At 41.6% G+C, this 18,643-nt stretch overlaps 1 protein-coding gene across 1 annotated transcript; it reads right to left on the bottom strand.

Annotated features, from left to right (window-relative positions):
* Positions 1–2,833: 2,833 nt before the first annotated feature.
* On the bottom strand, positions 2,834–12,786 carry marveld2b (MARVEL domain containing 2b). Its single transcript, XM_017440747.3, has 7 exons — positions 12,601–12,786; positions 10,754–12,002; positions 7,789–7,824; positions 7,538–7,704; positions 4,895–5,066; positions 4,763–4,813; positions 2,834–3,651 (listed from the first exon to the last, which is right to left on the bottom strand). Exons 2-7 carry the CDS (start codon positions 11,978–11,980, stop codon positions 3,550–3,552), a joined length of 1,755 nt encoding a protein of 584 aa, XP_017296236.1. The 5' UTR covers positions 11,981–12,002; positions 12,601–12,786; the 3' UTR covers positions 2,834–3,549.
* Positions 12,787–18,643: the final 5,857 nt, after the last annotated feature.

The following is an 18,643-nucleotide window of genomic DNA, read 5'->3' on the forward strand; positions in this document are numbered from 1 at the left end:
CTTTTCTATACTCTGCACCAATTCGGTTTGGGCCCCAACTTTATCAGCTGGATCAAAGTCCTCTATAGTCGTCCTTTGGCTGCGGTTATTACGAATGGGCTTAGGTCTAATAATTTTGAGGTGGGAAGGGGAAATAGGCAGGGCTGCCCCCTTTCCCCTCTTTTATTCACCCTTGCAATCGAACCACTGGCCGAAACAATTCGTGGCGATCCCGCTGTTACTGGTATTAACACTGATCGGGGGACCCATAAAATCTCGTTATATGCCGATGATGTCTTGTTGTTTCTTTCCAGACCTGTCACTTCGGTCGAAAGAGTCATCACAATTATTAACCAGTTTGGCTCATTCTCGGGATACAAAATAAACTTCTCCAAATCCGAGGCCATGCCTCTTGGTGGACAACTTTATATCCCTAGTTCCCCCTTTAAATGGTCCCCTGCAGGATTTAAATATCTCGGTATATCTGTTACACCTTTCTTCGATCAGATGTTTAAAACAAACTTTCTCCCATTATTTGAAAAAATTAAGCTAGACCTTGAACGTTGGAGTGGTCTTCCCATATCTTGGCTGGGCAGAATCTCGCTTCTTAAGATGAACATTCTTCCTCGCTTGTTATACCCAATCAGGATGATTCCTATTTTATTTACTCAAAAGTGGATCCAAAAACTGAAGAGTTGGTTTGGTTCCTTTATCTGGGCCAAAAGAAGGGCATTCATAAAAATGTCAACATTACAGTTACCAAGAGACATGGGAGGCTTAGATCTCCCAGACTTAAAAAAATATCAAGTGAGTGCTCTTATTTTATACGCTCGAGAATGGATATCTGATAACCCATCCACAGTCTGGCTAGATGTAGAAGCCTCGTTATGCGACTGCCCTCTTAAAAGCTTGCTTTTTCTTAAAAATATGAAAACAATAAATAAATTTTGTAACAATCCAATTACTGTGAATACAGTCAAGGCCTGGAGGACGGCCCAACACATCGAGGGCAGAACTGGGAGGACGTCCTCGTTCACACCCTTTTTCCGAAACCCCGATTTTCTTCCGGGTATGTTGGATGCGGGTTTTGGGGAATGGGTGGATAAGGGTATCTCCTCTTTAGGTTGTCTTTTTAAGGAAGGGATCCTCATGTCTTTTAATCAAGTTGTGGAAGCCTTTGGAGTAGGGAAAAATAATCTCTTCCGTTTCTTCCAGCTGAGGGACTTTATCAAAAAAGAAACAACTTTACTCAGGGACTCTGAGGTTTCGGGCATTGAAAAATTGCTTACCAGTACTCGTGAAGTGTCACTCAGTTTATGCTACAAAACATTGAAATGTCATAAGCATCACTTACCAACTCTGGCCCAGGCCTGGGGAGATGAGCTGGGCATCGAGATCACTGATGAAATGTGGAACAGTATATGGAACTCTGCCAGAAAAATTTCCATTTGTAATCGCTCCTGGGCGTTGCAACTTAAATTATTACATAGAGCTCACCTGGCCCCAAATCGGGTTTCTAAGTTTAAACCAGGGTCCTCTTCCCTGTGCCCTAAATGCAAAATACATGAAGGCAACCTCACACATTGTCTTTGGTCATGCCCTAAAATCCAGTTATATTGGGTATCAATTCTGGCTGAGATTAGGAGAATTATCAAAACTAATATCGATCTTGATCCAGTATCTCTTCTCCTTGGTCTACCAAATAAACATATTCAAAATCAAAACATGAGTAAACTGTATAATGTCCTTACTTTCTGTGCTAGAAAGAATATTCTGTTACAGTGGATCTCTAATAAATCTCCTACTATTTTTGGGTGGAAGAAACATGTTTTGGAATATATACCTCTTGACTTCCTAACATGCCTAATCCACTCTAAGACGGACACTTTTGTTCGGATATGGAAGCCCTTCTTGGACTATGCTGAAGGACACGTATCCACCATCTTGTCTCGAGCTTTTACAAATGCTTAGATGTGATCGACACAATGTCAGAAACATGTGTGCCCCCTCACCCCCCCTGTCTTTTCTTTTCTTTTTTGTCTCTTATGGACTGGACTGTTGAGCTCTTGTTTTGTTATGTGTTATGTTGTTGCTTCTGTTAAACAAAATTAATAAACATATCTATAAAAAAAAAAAGAGACAGCAGCCATTTTAAGACCGAGACATAGCTGCTCATTCTTCCACAGCCTGATGAAAATGGAGCCAGCGCAGCAGCTGACTGACAACAGGTCAAAGGTCAAGAGGCTGGTCCAGCAGTGAGTCTTCATCTGTTAAACACAGTGAGGGTTGGGTCCTGGTTGGATATCTGAACATTGATGGAACTATGAACACAGAAAAGCACCGTTGAATTTTGATCAAGCGTATAATGTTTTGTTCGTACTGTTAGCTAAATATCTCATGAAATACTGAACAGATTTTGATGAAACTTCTAGTAATAATCACTGGATGTATTTCTACAGGAAATTAACGTTTGAGTCAATCCAACTCAAGATGGCCGCCACAACTAATCAACCATAGCCTACACAAAAATGACTATACTTCCATGTAGTTTACAATTCTTTTAAATTTAGAGTGGTAGGAGCTGACATTTATCCATCATCATCACATCAGTCTCAGCTACTACCACACCAAATTTACCACTTTAGATCAACATCTATAAAATTAACTGAGTTATAGCTGTTTTTTGAAGTCAGTTGTCTGTAACAGTCATCTTAAATTGACTGTATAATTACAATAAACAGAAAAAACATTTAATGCAGAAGCAGAATCGTAGATTCTGAGCACGCTGCATGGTCCAGATGGATCAGATCCTGGGATGAACTAAACCTGGGCAGCTGATTCAAACAATAACAAATTAAACACAAATCAGAAAAGGTTTTATTGGCATAAAGCAGTATGAAATACCACCATTAATTACAAAAAAACACATGAACATTAAAAACACGTGAAATCCAACAGCGTGCCATTGTGAGGGCAGCGGAGTAAAAACAGAATAAGATGTTGTCTGTGGAGAGAAACATTTCACATTCTGCAAGGAGTTTATAAAAATGACAAACCTTCAGCACAAAGTTAAAACATGCAATAATAAAAAACATAATCAGGCTCTGTGATCCTCAACAGATCCAATCCATCCAATCAGAGCATCAGGTCTGTGTCTGCATCCTGATACAAGCCTACATTTAACCTAAACTCTATATCTGATTGTTATTCTGTTCATTCCTTGATAAACCATCGTTCCATGAAACAAGTCTGATCTGAAGAGGTACCAACAATCTGCTCTGACGACTTTCAGAAAACCAGGCGAAGTTCTTCTATGCTAAACAAGGCATGGCACAAAAAACTCTTTATTATCAGGTAATGCTAGTGATTCAAAGAAAAATCTAAGTTGTTCTTTTAAATGTCATCACACTGTTTCCAGGTTTCTCCTTTGATTTATCATTTCTACAAACAATAATATGATAATGAGCCTCTGGAGGTTCCCAGTGTCCCAGGTGGGATAAAACCCGACTCAGTTTGTCAGGCGGCGTGTGAACCAAACGCTGCTAACTGCAGAGTTCAGAGGTCACACTTCTAGTCTGTGGTCTTGTTGTACTCCTGGATCCTCTGTTTGATGTGGGACAGCTTGTTCTTCAGGTACTCACAACGATCCCTTTTCTCCAGATAAGTTGGGTCCTGATGAGAGAAAAGGAAACAAGTGTGAGACAGAAGGACGAGAGGAAGCAAGAGAAATGGCATTTTCTGTGAAACAGCCGAGGGAAAGCCGAGTGCTGCTGAATGACTTACTGAAGTTTGTTGAAGAAGCTAAAACGGAGTTAACGTTAACACGGAAGAAGAAAAGAGAGGTAAAAAGAGCAGAACAGAAGCTGAAAGCTAAAAGGAGCAAAATCATAGCTAATAACTACAATTGGCAAAACCATAGCTAAAGCTAAAGCTAGCAAAACAATCGCTAAAAACTAAATATAGTAAAAAGGTAGCTAAAAGCTAAAGGGAGTATAAGAAGACAAAAACAGAGCAAGTGAGATTTCAGGAGGTTTTTGAAGGAACTGAAGAGATCTCATTGTATTTGTATGGTAAAATGTTTGAAAATAAAGTTAAATAAATCCTAAAGTATAAAAGTTACAAATACTAAAAGTCACAGTACACTATTCCCGATCAAGCCAAAAATTTAAGCTCGAGTCCCAAAAAGATATGGAAGAAACTGTAAACAGGAAAACAGGGTGATGGCTGGCTCAGGATTCACACAAATAAAAGATTTCTGAAGAAATAAAGGCTGAAGCTTCTGCATGCTGTTCCAACAAATATTTGTAATTATCTAAGCTCAGAAAAAAGTCCTACATGTTGCTCTGTGAACCAAGACGAAAAGAAATAATAAAGCTGCTACCAGTGGCTCATTATGGTCACCGTGGTAACCACACAGCTGTCACTCCCTGACCCTTAATAAGCTACAGAACAGTAATCCTCAAACAGCCCCCGTGCAAGAACTGTAAGTCAGATCATAAAAATGATTCAACCTTGAGCAGCAGAAGATGCTGATAGTCACATTTTTATATTTCTACAGTGTTTTATGTAGAAGATGTGGCAAATTAAAAAGACCTGAGAAATGTATCAAGTTTCTACCAACTGTTTCATGTTTTTAGGTAATAGTTACAAGTCCTACAAAAAAAGAATGTCACATTTAATGTATATGTTTTTCTGCTGCCTTACAGGATACAGTCGTGTTCCTGGATAGTTCAGATGTTTGTTATATTTAAAAAGTTTAAGAAGCTGATGTGAGGATACTTACAGATTTCTTCCTTTGATACTCAGTTAAAATGCTGTTGATCCGTTCTTTCTCCTGAAATGAAATGAACGTGTTACTGGATTTAATCCTGCAGCCTGAATCCAAACGTGTGTGTGAACTGGGTCAGAGCAGAACCATTTGGCTGGAGGGCCTGGGTGGGAGATTGTGTATCATCTCATCCATCTCTTCAAACTTCTTGGCCATGGCCTGGACCTCAGAGTGCAGCTCCTTGTACTCAGCATACTGGTCATTGAACACAGCCCTGTACTGGTCCCTCTCCTCGTCAGAGCGGATGCTTGGGTACTTCCTGAAATATTTATAATAGAAGACTTTAGATCCAGTTATACAGGTATACTGCACATCCCAATAAATTAGAATATCATTTATCTCAGTAGTTCAATTCAAACAGTCAAACTCATATGTTATATAGATTCATTCCACACAGAAAAATATATTTCAAGTGTTTAATTCAGTAAATTTTGATGATTATGGCTTAAAGCTAATGAAAAGCCCAAATTTGGTTTCACAGAAAACAAATATTACATGAGACCAATAAATGAACATAGTGTGGCTGCAGCTGGAGTCAGTGCTTGAAGATCCAGCACTCAGATTTATCCAGGACTTGGACTACAACTGTCCCACAATCCTTGTGTCGAGCCACACCTGAACCAGAGACACGGCTACTGCTGGACCAAAAGGTTTGGTGAAAACAGGTGGATTAGAAAGTAAATTGAAAGAAAAAGAGAAATGAAAAAGAATTTAGAAAAAAAAAGATTTTGGAAATATGAAAGGTTGAAGCAATTAATAGAAAATAGGAACAAACAAGTAAAGAAATACCTAAAAAGATGCCTGAGGGGAAAACAATGGATGTTAAACCTGTTGTTCATACGCCTGAAAATGTAAAGTGAAATGTAAAACACAAACACACACACTGTTTTTCTTCTCTATTCACAGTTCCCAAAGGTGAAGGCACTCCTGAGCTCTGCCTTGCACTTGTGTCATCCGTCACACACTCCACCCTTCAGCCAACCAGGGCCGACTGTCTCTGAGGCTGATGGTCCATACTTCACAGGCCAAGACTAACGGGATGAGGGCCCACCACCTCAGGAAGTCCTTGATAAAAGCCAAGAACCCCCACCAAGCCACAGGTCCAGAACTCACCTTCAGGCCATCTACTGCTTCAGAAGGCCTGGCTGTGGTTGAAGTGGCAGGACCACAGGGTCCCACTCTTGTCCTTCGAGCACGGACAAATGATCAACTCAACAACTACTCAACCCGTCAGACAGGGGAAATAAGTTTGTCACAGCCTTTGAAGACATTTGCTGCAAATCCAGACCCACTAAACCTGAATTCACTGCCCATTGGCCATGGACATGATTGTCACTAACCTTTAGAAGATCTCTAAGTGTAGGAAATCGCCGCTGCAAGAAGGTGACTGAAATGATAATGATAATGATGATCACAGGGTGGTGCTGACTGGACTGTGTGATGAAATTATGAAGGGATAAAATAAACTGGGCAAAAAAATTCTTCCTGCAAACAACAAGCCACCGAGTCTGTTAATGACGATCTCACCAGACTGACATAAATCCATGACCCATATGGGGTCATTGTTGGGCGAGGACAGAAGGACCTGAGAAACTCAACCCTGTCGCTAATCTTCGATGGCCTCCTCCTTGATGTCTCTGTGGCTGTAAGAAGGAGCTGTGTCCCTGCACAGGAAGCAAAGCTGCACACTTTGAGATGTCATGCCATCCGTTAACACAACCAAGCCACCTCCAGAGCCAAGACCAAAGCAGCAAAGCGTGAAGCAGAAACTCTCTAGGCAACTATCACCATGGTTCAGGCTGCCACTCAAATTGCAGCCTAGGGCCAAAATTTGGTTTCCACATCTGTAGATGTGTTGGTTAAAAATGTCATTCCCCAGATGTGCACATTCAGTCTAACACAACCTCTGAACATCTATTAATGGCATAAAAAAAAAATCAGAGCTTGTCTCAGTCTTTGATACACAAAGCTGAAGCCTGAGTCAAACCCTCCTCTAGCTTCATGCATCCTTAGTCTCTGCATTGCACATCAGATGTGTCAGACGGCCCTGACACTCAGTGGTTTAAAGTACTCACTGATTACAGGACAGCTCCCCTGATTTATTGGGATTCCTCATCATCTGCCTCAACCAACAGCAGCAACAACTTTGTGATGTACATGGGTCCGTACCACACATTTTATGAGCTAAAACCCAGAATATCTGCTGACAGGATGCAGGCCCCTTTACAGCTAAATGTAAATCTTGTAGAGATTGGGTATCAGGGGGAATCATGTATTCACCACAACTCAGAGCCTACAACATTACTCTGTTCCTGCCCATTGTGTTTGCAATGTAATGCTTCTTCCTGGTACACCAGATTCCACTTCCTCTTTGCTCTCTGCAGAGGCAGCAGCTGCCACCTTTTCACTTGAAGGTGGCCCTTCCACCCTTTGGGCTCAACACAAGTGTTATGTGGGACTGATTAACAACTGTGAACAACCCAGAGACTCTAATTTCCCGAATCCCTACACTATTTTGTCTCAGGTACTTTTCTGCAGCTGACCATTCTAATGCTTTTTTTTCTGTTCCCATTCATTCAAATAACTAGTTTTGTTTTAATGGAAAGGGTTCCACCTGTTCTCACCTCTGAGTTATTGTAATTTAGTGGTCCATATACACACATCAATGGGTTTCCCTTACACACACCTTTAAAGTTAACATGTTTATGAACACTTGGCAGTCTTACTTACGCAACATAGTCAGCGATGACAACAGGTTTGGGGATGTGTCCAGCTGGGATGTGACCTCTGAGAATCTCTGGTTCAGCTGCGGTCAGATTAGCGTTTGAAGCATTCATGATATCAGGCTGAATGGTGGGGAGGGGTGTCTGCGCAGAGGCCTGAGAACCTGCATTCAGCTAGCACAAATACCCAGACACCTTTAATAACATGTCAACAAGTCCCATATTCAGCTTCTACAAGCCCAAACTGTTGATACTTACGACAGACATCGGGAGTGATGCGTCAAAGGTCCTCATCTTAAATTGTTAGGAGAAGGAAGAAGAAGTTTAACAGATGAAACTAGTATTTCACATTTCATTACATTTTAGTTTGAATAATGGGTTTTACTTTTTGATATTCACATTTGACAAGAGTTAACATATGTGCTCTCAGTTTTGACAATATAAGCTCTATGTGTTGTGTTATTAAGGGGATTTGGACAAAAAGAACCGCCGGTGATGTTGGGACGTGCATGTGTTGATAAAAAGAGCTGCGTCCCAGAGAGGGACGACACCGTTCCCCTTGCAGTACAGGCGACGCCTGGTATGTTGTTATTCCTCCATTATGCAAGTGTTGCTGTGAAAACAAACACCAAAAGAATCAACTGTGAAACTTAACTCTGCTAAAAGGTTATAGGCCCAGAGGCAGGAGTCATCTCTGCCGATTCACCACTGAAAGAAAAGTCGCACCGTAACTTGTGTTCGGTGAGAGTTAGCATCCTACAGATAGTAGTATGAGCAGATGAGCCACAGTGTTCAGTAACCATTGGGCTTGGCTCAGTTTTAACGGTAGAAGGCAAAATCTTTAGGCCACCTTCGGTTATAAGAACTAAGTGACGTGATTTTAGAGACTGAAGAAAAGAGCGAGCAGTTGGGAGAAGATGAAGTTAATCCAGTTCCTCGGTGATAAAAGTCTCTCACTGGCTCACAATGGACAAAAAGCATTGAAGATTTTGACAAATGATTATGCAAGCAAGGGAAAGCTTTGCGTTATTTTACTGTATACTGAGCTGACTTCACTTCAGAAACCCAGCAGCAGAAGTGTAATGACTAAGTTATAAGGGTGGAGGCCGCCATTACAGCAATAACGGCTTTCTTATCACTATGATTTTGAAAGAACTACCAGAGTCATTTAAAGCACTTATTATTCCTGTCACACAAAATGAAGATGCAGTGACTTTTACTGAGTTTAAACCTAAACTGCGAAGCTATGAACACATTGACCACAGTGTCGTCTCATGAGACGGTCGTGAACACACAGGAGCACGAGACATGATCCTGCAAGTGCAGGTGGCCGAGGGGCCGACAGTATCATTTAGTGTGCTACAGATGTGGACAAAGATGGCACAAAGACAAAGTATGTCACCACAAGCAACAGTGTCGTTTCTGCAAAAAACAGCAAACACAAGGATACAACATGCAGAGAGAAACTGCAGCGTGAGGATGAATCTCTGAGAAGGAGTACACCTTCTGGAAGAATGACAAACACCAGGAGACCCAGACAGGCAGCAGTACTGAGAATAAAGCCTTGTTGGTTGACACAGGCGCCACTTTACATATCGTCACTGATTTGGCAAAGTTTAAGAAGTTTGTTGACAACTCCCATCTCGAGACACACTGCATTGAGCCGACTTATGGCGCACGATGTAACAGAGGAGCGAATCGACGGGGAGATGCAGAGATACATTTGATGGACAGCAGAGGGCAACTTCACAAGATGGTGCTGAAGCAGATGCTGTATATCCCTTTCTACTTGCAGGACATCTTCAAAAGGCAAAGCAGCTACTCATAAAGAGTAACTGTGATCTTTAACCTTCCTGAAGCTGTCAAAAGAGAGAGACAAAGATAGGTAGAGAAGCCCTTGTATCTTCAGGTCAATTTGAGCCAAAGGCCACAGGAGGGTTAAAGAGGGAGGAGATGTCCTAAAACACAGAAATGTTCCAAAATTCTCCATCTATGAGAACAAGACATTGCATTATTTATGACCTGAGTGTAATGAATGTAAAAGCTCTTGTGCAGACGTGGCATGAGATTTTGGGTCACTGTAGATATGAGATGATGAAGCATGCAGCTGATGGGGCGTCATCAGGAGAATAAGTTGTTTAAAGAGATTCTTCTTACAGGTTCAAGCTTTGAAAATATCTTGTGCTGTGATAATAAAGAGTAGTGTTAGAGGTTAACCATGTCTGACCTCAAATGTTATAAAGCTGCTTGCTCTCAGACATCTCCCACCCGCAAAAACAAAAACACACAGCTGGCAGATAGATCAAATTCTCAGGTGCAGTCGGTCAGTCTGACCGAATTCTGAGTGTTGTGTCCTACAAGCTGCCCTGTCACGTTTTGCACAGCTGATTTTTGAAAATCACAGCCTATTTTTGTGTGCACACTGTTATCTAGGCCGTGTAGGTTGTTTTGTTGTTATTCTCATCCATCCTCCCATTTATTTACTGGAGCAAACTTTTGAAATTAAGATAGGCAGCTTTGGATCAGTTTTTCACTAATAATTATGATTTTTAAACCTGGACACTCAGGGCTGTAGCCTCAGATCTTCTGTCAGCCACGAGCGCCTGTGCATGAGTCAAATCACAGCTGTACTGCTCTACAAATAATGAAACTAATAATGAAACTAAATTGAGAAGGCTTTAAGACACATGCAATAACTGACTATTTGGAGAAAAAAATTGTTTTGTGTTCAAAATTTTAAGAAACTAGTGCCTCCGTGACTCACTTAAGGAAACAAGACATTTGGAAACTTCCTGATGAATGTTGTTTGCCAGCTAATCTCCACCAGTCACAGCTCAGACAGCCCTTAGAGTCTGTACCTGGGACAGGTAGTTTATACATAGAGACCAGGAGCTGGAGAAGTTCTCAGGAAGAGGGAGATAATGATGGTATAAAATAATCCTGACGATGAAATAAAAGCACAGCTTGAGGCTGTGCAGGGTCAAATGGAGTTGGTGCCTGTAAAAATACACACTAACTGAAGACAAATGAAAATTATTTTGTACTCCATTGGTACAAAACACCAACTGCGGGTTAGAAGGTGAGGGTACAGTTTGGTGGAGGTATGAAATGAGCAGCACTCATTTAGTTCTAGTGTTTAATCTATGGTTAACAAATATGTGATGGCATACTTAAAAAAGGTCAGCTGCAGTAGAAAAAAAAGACAGACATGTTGGTGTCAGACCTCCTGAGCGAGCGCCTCCTTCCTCATCCTCGTTGCCTCATGCCTCCACAGCTTCAGACACACTCCGGCACTGATGAAGTAGAGCACTGTGTTGATGAAGAGGAACACTATGGCTGCTATCTGACCAGCCTCTGTGCGGCAAAATGCCCCATTGACTCCATTGTTAAAGACGGGTGAGTTGCACAGACCCCCCCGAGTCGTGTCCCTCACATACACAATCCCTGCTGCCAGGTAGAGTATGGCCAGCACCAGGTTGATGGAGCACTCTGTGAGGGGCCACCAGGATGAGTCCAGGAGGATGGCTCTGTAGTACAGGGACATGCCGAGAACAACCAGAATCACAGTCCCTATCCACGCCAGGCCGGCCACAGTCAGGACAAAAGGAGTCTTTGGTCCTGTGTAAGAAGTGGCTCCGTATCCATACCCCGGAGCGCCTCCACCCAGCCCTCCATACAGCTGCGGATTGGAGTATCCAAACATGTTGAACCATTCATTATCCTTATGAACGTAAGCACAAACGCAGGCGAACACAGCTCCTCCAAGCAGCAGCTGAACACAACCCAGGATCCTCAACAGACCGGCCCAGGATTTCATGTAGGCGTAGCGCTGATGGTACTCCTCCACCCGCTCTTGGTAGGTCTGGGTTGACCGATTACTGGGAACTGCAGAAGCTAAATCCATTGCTTCGGCACCCAGCAACAGTCCATCTCGCTCCTTTTTAGAAATATAGCTGTCTCCTGAACCACCGTATGGGTCTCTATAGGAGCCGGGGAGTGAGGGAGAGGGAGGAGAAGAGTTGGGAGGCGAGCAGGGGACCCCTGCTGTGGTTTGGCCGTTGACACTCTTTTTGGATGAGGGAGCAGGAGAATCAGACTTTGGATGAGAGGAACCAGACTGACCCTTGCTGCTCCCCCTTCGGAAAAAGTTCTTGACAGAGTCTGGGATGAAGCGGTGAACTGGCTTAATGTCCATGACATCAGAGTCACCCTCCATGGGCTCATCGTCACTGGGGGGGTAGAAGGACTCGGGTCCAACAGCTGGCTGTACCGGTAGAGGGGGAGGTGGGAGGGGGTCCAAGCTGACTGCTGGAACCCTCCCATGCGAGGGCGGTGGGGGTGGGGGTGGGTCAAAGTCCGGCCATGGGGAGCCCATTGGGACTTGGTCATAGTGTGGCATTTCCCTGACCCGATCAAATCTGGTGGCAAGACCAAATCCAGAGGAGGACATGTGAACCCGGACTCTCTGGTCTCTGTGGGAACACACACAAAGACTGATTCATTATCCACCAATAATCACTGTCCAACAGTTAACCTACAGCTGCTTTAAACAATAATCCGTCCATCAGCCATCATCCATTCATGATGGATGGATGAAAACAGGCTTGCCTTTAGCAGTAATTGGGAAGGTTTTTAAACAGAACTTGTGTAATCAGTTAGTACTCAGAGTAGGTTTAGGAAATGACTATTACACCAAACTGTAGCTCAATATCTGTAAAACTGAATGAAATACACACTGTTGTGTGTTTTCTCAGGTCATCATCTGTGAATGGGCTATCATCAGTGATTATTTTCTGAAAGCTTCATTAAAAGCCGGTATTTGTGCTAACGGGCGTAAACATTGTGCCATTTCACCTTCAGCAGTTTTACCACTGAAGTCTCTGACTGAAGCTTCCGGAACCAAACTCTGATTTTCTTATTCCTTTCCAGCCGGTCCGAACACGGATCGTTTATTATAAAGCAGAGGATTCACGCTAATGAAATGTTTGAGTCTGGCAGAAAACAGCCGAGAAGAAACGGGTTGTCTCTTCCGGTTTATAGTTTCCAGGTGAGCGCGGTTTGGTAACTCACCTGCTTCCTGAGGTGTATCACGCTGATGATGGTCTCTTCGTCAGGTTTACCTCGTAATTCAGTCAGTGTTTTATCTGCCGTCAGTCACACGGACCTCAGGTCAGCTCGGACATGAGCTAAGATCGTGTCGGGCTCAGAAAACTAATCCAGGTGGGCTCCGCCTCAAACTCACCTGTCTGGTCCGACCGGTCTCATGATGCGTTCAGGGACTCAGTCACTGACTTCCCCAGCAACACTCAACTAATATAGATGGATAGCAGCTATTCTAAACTGATGGAACAAACTTGAACTATAATAATTATAATAACAATAAAAACATTAATTATACCACATGTGGACAAAAACAGAAACAAAACAGGATCATAAACATCAAAAATGGGCAAAATTTAATAATACAAGAAATACAATTATAAACAAGAAAAGAAAATCTCAAAATAAAAAGCTGAAGTAGTTTCCCATAAAGCATCCCAATTTAAGCCTGAATAGTTTTTGTTATCACTGCTTAAGTCAACACTTTCCTATTTTAAAGCATAAATACAATTTTAAAAAATCAAATACCCATTTATCTATTGAAAAGCAATTTGGTTTGAGTTTCTTTCAATTTAACAGTACTTTAGTTGCCCACCACTGAAAGGCAAAGGCTGAGCGGTAATGTTTTTGCCCGTCTGTGTGCCTGTTCATTTTGCTGTACCATTACCAAAAAATCTCATGAACCACTGAACAGATTTAAATGAAACTCACAGAATGTAATTATTGGCTGTGCATCTGCAACTGATTAACTTTGGTGGGTTTAATCTGGTGTCAACCCTGTTCAATATGGCCACCTCCTCTAATCAGCAATAGGAAACATAAAAATGGGTATAACTCAACGGGTTTTACAAATATTGAGCTGAGACCAATCCTGAAATTATACTCTGAGTGATAACTGATCACATTATGTGTTTAAAACTTTGGCATTAACTATTAGAATCAACTTGGTCTGTTTGTTAGCAAAATATCTCATGAACTACACAACAGGTTTTAATAGCAACTTTTAATAAATAATCATTTGACAAAACTGTACGAGTGATTAACTGTTGGAGTCAATCCATTTCAAGATGGCTGTCATAACCAACTGATCTTAGGAAACACAAGAAAGGCTATAATTTAGTTAATTTTATAGATGTTGTGTTACAAGTTGGCGTGGCGGTGTCTGAGCATTGTCTTTAACACATACTCAGTGGGCGGCACATTGTGTGAAATCTTTGCCAAAAACCCTAGCAGTACCTGTTGGACTCAACTCCGTTCTGCCTGATCTGTTTCCCGTGTAAGAAAATAAAGGACTTCTCTGATCCAGCTTGTATACGTAGGTGGAAGTGCAGAATTTTAACTCATATGTCTCAGCCTCCTGGCCGGCAGAGTTATGAATGCATTTACTGGAGCGTCAAATCCAGCAGAATTGGAAAAAAATTGACCCAGCTGGGAGCATATACATTTACAAGAGTCACTTTTAGTAATAAATATGCCCCAGCACAATAAGAAATTGTTTTTACATGAACAAACAGGATATCTCTATGTACAGTACAAGAATCGCAACACATGATTTGTTGGAAAAGGATGAAAGATATATCCTTCCAACCCAAATGGGTCTCTTGTAAGTAAATTACATGAGCATCAAAATGGCATAGATAATTCAAAATTTTACTGTGTTTGATTTAGGCTCTTTTAATTCATATCTTATAATTAATATCCTCAGCCGCACTAGGTGGTGACCTCTTCAGCTGAGCCATAAATAGACAAAAGTTTTGACATGTAAACAAAAGGAGAAAGGGAAAAAAGGGAAAAGCAAATTATTCTAGATACATTATGACATTAAGCACAAAACCTGCACAAGTCTAGAAATATGGGCTAGAAGCCAACCCACTTCCCTTTGGAACCAAACCAACAAGCAATCAACACATTTGGAAGAGAACAGAAGAATCAGAACAATGGTGTGTAATACCAAAATAAAGCCTGTTGTTATCTGTAGTTTGATCGAAATGACCTGAGGGAATGAGTAGATAAACTGTATGAAAAGATGAAATAATCTCTAAAGCAGAAAAAATGCCACAAATCAAAGGTTTGAATGTGCTACATTTATCAATCAGTAATGTCCTGTTTTGCTAAGGGTTAAATAATTGTTAAAAAAAATAAAGAATATAGATTAGTGTCTCTGTGTTTTAACAACGATGCTCTTGTGCCATCCTTCGAGACATGGAGTGGAACAAACAGAAGATCCAGTGTGAGAAACACACAGGCCGTATAGTTGACATCTTGATTTTCCAGGAAGGTGTCATGATGAAAGGTACCCAGATGGTGGGGGCCACCAGCTGGCACAGTCGGGTGGATATGGTGGAGTATCCCCAGTGGATACCCATAGCTGGAAGGAGAACCAGGAAGAAGGAAGTCCTGATGTCATCAGATGGATGGATGAGCAGAAGGCATGGAAGGTTTGGATGTCAGCGAGGATGGACACCCAGATGGTCACAGCTGTAATGTGTGCAATAAATGACTGGTTATTTCTGATGCAGCTCAAAAGAGTCAAAGTGGCAACTATAGGATGTTGTAATTCTCAACTACTGTTTGTAATAACAATAAAAATAAGAATTTAGAATTAAAAAATGTTATAAAAGGGAGGGGTTTTCAACTGTTGTTCACATGCACTAGGTAGAGAATTCCTGAGAGAAGCTGCTTCTCTGATAAATTTCCTGAATAAATGCTACAGAAGGCATGATCATCATTCAAAAGAAGTTATTTAGGTTCAGTGTGATGCTACAGTTAGCTCAGCTGGAGCTCAGTACACCAGAGTAGAAGGACATTCTGTATATTAACTATAAGTGACAAACACCAGCTGGTTAAGAAGCTGCTACACATGCTTTCACAAGCCACTGGTTATTGAGAAGTGTAACTCAGACTCCAGCATTAATAGTAAAAAGCCTTTTTTTATTAAAGACTTGTCATTTTTTAAAGAACTAAATAATTAATTTTATTTAAAATGGTCTCCTTGGATTTATTACTGGCACAAACAAGCAAAACTTGGTAACAATTAGAAGATGCAACATTTTTAGATGCTTTAAGTTAACAGAAATCAAACTAACTCTTGAAGTCATCAAAGAGTCATTGCTCTACAATGAGCATGTGTTGATGACATGTCAGGATGGCTCAGCAGAGTATTTATAATATTAACCACTGCAGTCAGTGTCAGTTCTAATAACAGCTTGTAAGCAGGTGAGAGCAGAGCGCTCTGTATCGCTTCTGTTGTTTCTGTTTTTTTCTTTTATCCTGTAAAAACCTCACGGACTAACTACTTTTTACAAATGTGATACACTTTGAAGCACAGAAACCTGATTCCCCATGGACTCATGGACTTTGTGGTGGAGTGGACCTGGTTACTGTTCTCTCTCAGTCCTGACATCGGATTATCGTGTGCTGTCTGTCGTACCTTCTATGTGACTTTTTTACATCTCTCCAGAAACCTGCACAGACTACAGAGGCTATACTACATGAAATGATAAACAGACAAGAACACTGGCCACTTCCCCACAAAAGGAGGAACTACACTGGAGCACAGCTATGTGCTGTTCAGAGACAGTTATGAAGCTGTCTCTCTGCCAGCACTTGGTAAATCACACCATACCTCCATTTTACCATACCATACCAACTTTATTTATAAAGCACTTTATACACCAACAGGACCAAAGTGCTGTACACAATCATGAAATACAGTACAATCATAAAATAGAAAGGTCAAGTATAAAGTATAAAACAGTACTAAAGTAATTAAAATATTAACAATAAAACAAGGTCAAACATCTCAGATTGTGCCAAAGGCCAAAGAAAANGTATAAAATTTTGAGCACACTGGCAAAAGTGACAAAATACAGCTGCAGATGGAGGATGAAGGACAGCAGTTCGACTGAGCAGACTCACCATGTTCTTCTCTGACACAGAGCAGAAGGTTCTGAGTAGGACCTGGACCACAGCCACATGGTTGTAGCGAGCTGCAACATGCAGACATGTGTCACCCACCTGGAGGAAAACAAACAAGGATTTTAAAATGAATTCTAAAATATACTGGCAACCAGTGTAAAGAAGCTAAAACAGGGGAAATATGGTCAAATTTTCGTGTACCTGTTAAAAGTCGTGCAGCAGCATTTTGAACCCTCTGAAGCTGGGAAATGCATGAATCACTGACACCTATATAAAGTGCATTACAGTAATCCAGCCGTGTGGTCACAAATGCATGGATTGCTGTTTCAAAGTGCTGTCTAGAAAGCATAGGTTTTACTTTGGCTAGCTGCCTTAAATGAAAAAAGCTGGATTTTACAACTGCTCTAATGTGAGCTTCCAGCTTAAGACCAGCATCCATCTTAACTCCTAAATTTGTAATAACTGGCTTAACATATTGAGCCAGGGAACAAGCATCGGACAGAGTGTCTTCACTGGAACTGCCAAAAAACACTACCTCTGTCTTATCTTCATTAAGTTTCAAGAAATTTAGGGCCATCCAGGCCTTCAAATCTTCCAGACATAAGAACAGAGACCGAAAAGAGGTGGAGTCTGCTTTCCTTAATGGTACATAAATCTGTGTGTCATCCGCATAACAATGAAAAGCAATCCCATATTTCCTAAAAATAGAGCCAAGAGGAAGGAGGTACAACAAGAAGAGAAGAGGGCCTAGAACTGAGCCCTGTGGGACACCACATGACAGTGGAACAGAGGAGGACCTATGGCCATCAAGACAGACACAGAAAGTACGCTTGGCCAAATAAGATTTAAACCAGTCTAGGGCTATATGACCAATGCCCACCCACTGTTCCAAACGGGAAAATAAAATTCTGTGATCAACTGTGTCAAAAGCAGCTGATAAATCCAACAACACCAAGACAACACAGTCACCAGAATCAGTTGCTAAAAATATATCATTAAAAACTTTTAAAAGAGCTGACTCTGTACTATGAAATGATTTAAAGCCGGACTGAAAAACCTCTAAAATATTATGTTCAATGAGATAGGCCATTAGCTGATTATAGACTACCTTCTCAAGAATTTTTGAAACGAAAGGCAGTTTAGAGATAGGTCTATAATTCGCCAGGACAGCAGGATCCAAGGTTGGTTTCTTAATTAGAGGCTGGACAACTGCATGTTTCAAATTTTCAGGAACAACACCTGAGGACAGGCTACTATTTACAAGAGCAAGGACAGAGAGACCTATAGTAAGAAAAACATCATTGAATAATCGAGGTGGAATAGCATCATCCGGAGAACCAGTTGGCCTTAAGTGACTAACCACCTCCTGCAAAGATTGCAAGGTCACACATTCAAAGCTGAGGAAAACAATTTTGCAATTTTCTGCAACCAAAATACAAAAAAAAAAAGATCTCCAGCCTATAATGAAAGTAATCAAGCGCTGGACCGACCAATTTGAAGCCACACTGAGAGATGCACTCAGTAAATGTGACTGGAAGACGTTCTGCTGGACCTGCACTGAGTGAGTTTACAGATGTGCTACATTAGACTGCTTACATTGCTCCTACTGCTACAGTCAAGATCTGCCCAAACCAGAAACCATGGGCAGACCGAGAGATGCGATCAGGGCTGACAGGCTGACGAGTGACATGATGGCTAACAGAGCACCAGCTTACAACTTCCTGAGGACTGTCACAAAAGCAAAGAGCAGGACAGGAAGTAGTGGAAGCAGACTTCTAGGATGAAACTCCACTCATATGGAGAGGACTACAGACCATCATTGAGTTTAAAAGTAAGCCCTCTGCTTTTATGAGCCCTAATCCTTCCTAATGAACTGAACACCATTTATGCACACTCCAAATCTAGCTATGATAAAACCCACTCCAAAGCCACAACAGCTGCTGCTAATGTCGTAGTCAGCAAAGATAGCCCACCTTCTGTCACCAAGTCAGATGTGAGAAGGGTCCTTAGAGAAGCTACAAGCAGGAGAGCTGCAGGACCTGATGGGATACTTGTGTGTGTCCTGAAGTCCTGCTTGACACATTCAGTCCACTAC

The sequence above is a fragment of the Kryptolebias marmoratus genome, linkage group LG1, assembly GCF_001649575.2.
Source record: "Kryptolebias marmoratus isolate JLee-2015 linkage group LG1, ASM164957v2, whole genome shotgun sequence".
In the NCBI taxonomy this organism is placed as follows: Eukaryota; Metazoa; Chordata; class Actinopteri; order Cyprinodontiformes; family Rivulidae; genus Kryptolebias; species Kryptolebias marmoratus.

What these genes read in the sequence shown, in the direction of transcription:
- marveld2b (XM_017440747.3), bottom strand. Translation starts at nt 11,980, where the DNA reads ATGTCCTCCTCTGGATTTGGTCTTGCCACCAGATTTGATCGGGTCAGG. An exon ending in GTCATCGCTGACTATGTTGC is followed by an intron (nt 5,067 to 7,537) that starts GTAAGTAAGACT and finishes TAAATATTTCAG; the next exon opens with GAAGTACCCAAGCATCCGCT. An exon ending in CCAGGCCCTCCAGCCAAATG is followed by an intron (nt 4,814 to 4,894) that starts GTTCTGCTCTGA and finishes ATTTCATTTCAG; the next exon opens with GAGAAAGAACGGATCAACAG.